The sequence below is a fragment of the Galeopterus variegatus genome, unplaced genomic scaffold (assembly GCF_000696425.1).
Source record: "Galeopterus variegatus unplaced genomic scaffold, G_variegatus-3.0.2 Scaffold121, whole genome shotgun sequence".
NCBI classification, from domain to species: Eukaryota; Metazoa; Chordata; class Mammalia; order Dermoptera; family Cynocephalidae; genus Galeopterus; species Galeopterus variegatus.
This window is the reverse complement of record NW_007726232.1, coordinates 270,297-274,180: the sequence shown is the minus strand read 5'-3', so window position 1 is coordinate 274,180 and position 3,884 is coordinate 270,297. Positions and strand designations below refer to the sequence as shown.

Genomic DNA, 3,884 nt, shown 5'->3' with positions numbered 1-3,884 from the left:
GCTGTACTGTCGTTCCCCCCCCCCCAATCGCTTCCCCACCGAATGGCCTGGAGCTGCCTCCCCTTTGGCAGGAGAAGGGTGGAGTCACTGCTGGCTCCAAGCTGTGTTGTATCAGTGGCCAGGCACTTTTTGATGGCTTCTGTGGGTTAGGGTGCCATCTGGGGCCCGTTCCGTGTGCTGTCTCGGGAATCCCGTCAGACCCTGTGAAGGCCTCTGGCTGAGCTGACCTGTCTGGCTCTGTGTCGTGTGTACAGCCCTATGCCGGGAGGAGCTGGAAGCACTCTTCCTTCCCTATGACCTGAAGCGGCTGGAGATGTACTCACGGAACATGGTTGACTATCACCTCATCATGGACTTGATCCCGGCCATCTCCCGCGTGTATTTCCTGAACCAGCTGGGGGACCTGGCCCTGTCTGCTGCTCAGTCAGTAAGTTACCCGGTGTTCGTGTGGGGATGAGAAGTGGGCATTGTGGAATCATTCATTTGCAGGGATTGGGCGGGATGCTTTGACACAATTTTGTGCCTTTAATTCCTCACAGATCTGATAGGTGGGTGTTGGTCTCCTCATTCTACACATCAGGAAACCTGGCTCTGAGGGTGGGTAGTGTGCCCAGCCGTGCAGTCAGCAAGCAGGGGGGCTGCAGTTTGAACCTATGTTCTTCCAGCCCCACTGCATTGCCCTGTTACTTACCTCTACCTTAGCAGAGGCCCAGGAATGCCCACACTTGTAATGTAGTTGGGAAGCAGATATTTGTCAGGATAATAAAAGTCAGTTTGGGGATTTCAGGAAGAGGGAGTGTTTCTTGATGATTTCAGTAACAGGATGAAAGAGAAGATGCCAAAACAGTGCCAGTCTGTATTTTGTACCAGATAGCTTTGGTCAAAAGAGGATAACTCTGGTTCTGGGTGCCATTTTTAATGGGCAAGGACCTGTCCTGGAGGCCACTGTAGCAGATTTTCCACCCTCTAGGCTCTTCTTTTGGGGATTGGCCTGCAGCATAAGTCTGTGGACCAGCTGGAAAAGGAGATTGAGCTGCCTTCGGGCCAGTTGATGGGACTTTTCAACCGGATCATCCGCAAAGTTGTGAAGGTAACCTCAGCCTGAGGGCAGGTTCTTAGTCTCTTTCAAATAATGATACCCACTCCCTGCCCCCAAGATGAACAGGTGCTAACATTTGGCTGTGTTTCCTGCAGATCTTCACACACATGCTCACACACCTAAGAAAATAGGGGACTTCTGCTGCATCTGTAAAGTTCTGTGCTCTCTCCCAGCGGCAGCACTGTTAGGAATTAGATATGTATCTAGTCTGTGTTTTTACTCTTATATGAATAGCCACACTTCTCAACTATGTAGGGTAGTGCTTTGTGTCTTGAAAATGTGCACCCTTTCTTAAGGCAGTAAAAAAAATGCCTTAGTAACGAGCAACTGGGCCTCTGCTGCTCCTTCATCTTCTGCTTCTTGATGCTTGTCTTTTGTAGCTATTTAATGAAGTGCAGGAAAAGGCCATTGAGGAGCAGATGGTGGCAGTGAAGGATGTGGTCATGGAGCCCACGATGAAGACGCTGAGTGATGACCTGGTGGGTCCCTGCTGAGGGCCTTGGGAGTCCCAGCTTTTCATTTGGCTGCCTTTGGCTTGTGAATGCAGATGTCTCCCCGCTTCCGCTTTAGGAAGAGTCCTCCACACTAACCAAGCCAGGTGGTACCATGTGGTGCGCACGAGTGTCGCGTCCTGCTTTCCCTGAGTGCTCTTCCTTTGCCTCTCCAGCCCAGGGCGTGCCTGGGTGCACACGGGCCTGGAGTCATGCCTCCTACCGAGTGTGTGAGAGTCAGGAGTCCAGCCTCTACCATTTTAAATGTTTGTCCTTTTAAGTCACTTTTTTAAATGCATGCTTTATATACATATGTACTTCAGTAACAGCTGCCTATAATGGTTTGAGGGTAAACTGAATGGAAGGAAATGTTTGCTTATCATTATCAAATCTGCCCTCCCTTCATCTTTTTCTCTGTTTTGTTCACACCTCATCTCTGACCTACTCTCTGTCTGGATCCTTGACTGCAGGATGAAGCTGCAAAGGAATTCCAGGAGAAGCACAGGAAGGAGGTGGGGAAGCTGAAGAACATGGACCTCTCACAGTAAGGTTCCTCTGCTGCTCATGGGAAGCGAAGGCTTTGCCTTGGCTCTGAGTCCTGAGAATCTGTCAACAGGTTTCTTCTAATCCACATTCCAGGTGCCCTAGAAGCTGTTTCCTGGGATTGGTTTTAGGAGCACTAATAGTTAAAAACCTCCTGACTAGTTTGATGTTGGAGGATTTGGTTTCCCCAAATCAGCTCTGCCACTTTGACTTTCAAGTTGTGTTCCCTAGATCCCCAGGTTTCCACATCACGCCTCAGTAGTCCTTCCAGGAAGGTGGATGCTGATTGCGTGAGCATCCAACTTTTAATGGTTGCTTTTCTGTATTTGCCTCTTGCATGTGAATTTGTTTGAAGAAAGGGGTCTGCCCAAAACAAAAAAACAAAACACCCCTTGCTGTAAAACCCTCTGTGTACTGGGAATCCTAGTCCCTTTTGAGCTTCGGCTATACTGGTGTTACCCGTGACCCCTCTTCTGGATTGATGTGAATAGTGACTCCAGGATTAGTGGTCTCCCAGCCTCTGTGACCTGTAGTCCCCTTGCTGGATCATTAGTGATGGTGGCTGTTGGATAGGTGAGATGGAGGTGGCCAGGAGTCCCTGGTCAGGGCTCTAGTTTCTGCCCTCAGCTTTGCAGTATCAGAACCTTGGTTGCCAGGACAGCTAGGTCCAAAAGGGGTGGGCAGGGCAGGGAGAGTAGAGTTCAAGGGCAGTTCAAGGGCTTTTGGAAAACCGCCTGGCGGGAAGAGTGAGTAGAAAGACTTGGGGGGTGACAGGCTTCTGTGGTGGTTGGTGGATGAGAGTCAGATGGGAGAGGTTGGGCAGACTACCTTCTCTGAGGACTGTCCTCTCACTGGCCTCTGCGGGCTGGCCTGGCCACACTTGCTCCTATGAAGCGTCTGTCCGGTGGAGCTAAGCTGCTCGTATCCTGGCCCTGCTGCTTGACATCTCCTTCTCTGCTGTTCAAATGCTGACACAGTTCAGTCTGGCTTTCATGGCAGGAAGTGTCTGAAAAGAATGTTGTTACTGTCGTATTTTCTTTTAAGCAGTCCCCTCTTTTAAGCCGGCCTTGAAATATCCTTTTTTTTAGATACATAATCCGTGGGGATGATGAAGAGTGGAATGAAGTTTTGAACAAAGTTGGTCAGAATGCGTCCATCGTCAGCCTGAAAAGGTGAGGGCCTGCAGTCTAACACGTATGTGGCAGGAGCGGCTTTCTGGCCTCTCAGCTTCTCTGTAACTTCACTGGGCAATAGGAGGTTGGAGCTCAAGCTTTGAGGAAAAAGTTGTGGTTCTTTCCTTTGAGAGTCCCCTGGTTGCTACCTTTGTAGCACACCTCGTGCAGATCAGGCAGGCCCATCGCATAGGCCTGGACCTCTTCACTGCTTGTATTCCCTGCCACACCACGGCCCCGGGCCTGCCGGAGATGGGCTTTAGAGAGCAGTCAGGAGCTGCCACTGACACTTACCTGTGGGCTTTACTGCAGGGTGTCATTCAGGCCCCAGAACACGAGGGGCTGTTTTAGTACCATCGTTGCTGTAAAGATGAAGTAACCAAGGCTCTCAGGAGTTAAGTAACTTCCCAGGAAGCACACAGCTAGTGAGACACAGAGTCAGTGTCGGGACCAGGTTTGTCCACTGCAGAGCCCACCATTTTAACCACTTTTCTATCCTTCCTTTAAGCCAGGGTTCTCAAAGTTTCGGGTCTAGAGTTCCTTTTTTTTTTTTTTTTTTTTTTTTTTTTTTTTTTTTTT

The 3,884-nt window shown here is 49.8% G+C and overlaps 1 protein-coding gene across 1 annotated transcript in view; it reads left to right on the top strand.

Annotated features, from left to right (window-relative positions):
* NAT10 (N-acetyltransferase 10 (GCN5-related)) overlaps positions 1–3,884 on the top strand; it is a 41,043-nt gene that overhangs the window by 33,694 nt on the left and 3,465 nt on the right. The window contains exons 24-28 of the mRNA XM_008587952.1: positions 255–427; positions 971–1,090; positions 1,480–1,578; positions 2,061–2,134; positions 3,222–3,305. Of these exons, the coding sequence (XP_008586174.1) occupies positions 255–427; positions 971–1,090; positions 1,480–1,578; positions 2,061–2,134; positions 3,222–3,305 (550 nt within the window). The remainder of the gene's footprint in view (positions 1–254; positions 428–970; positions 1,091–1,479; positions 1,579–2,060; positions 2,135–3,221; positions 3,306–3,884) is intronic.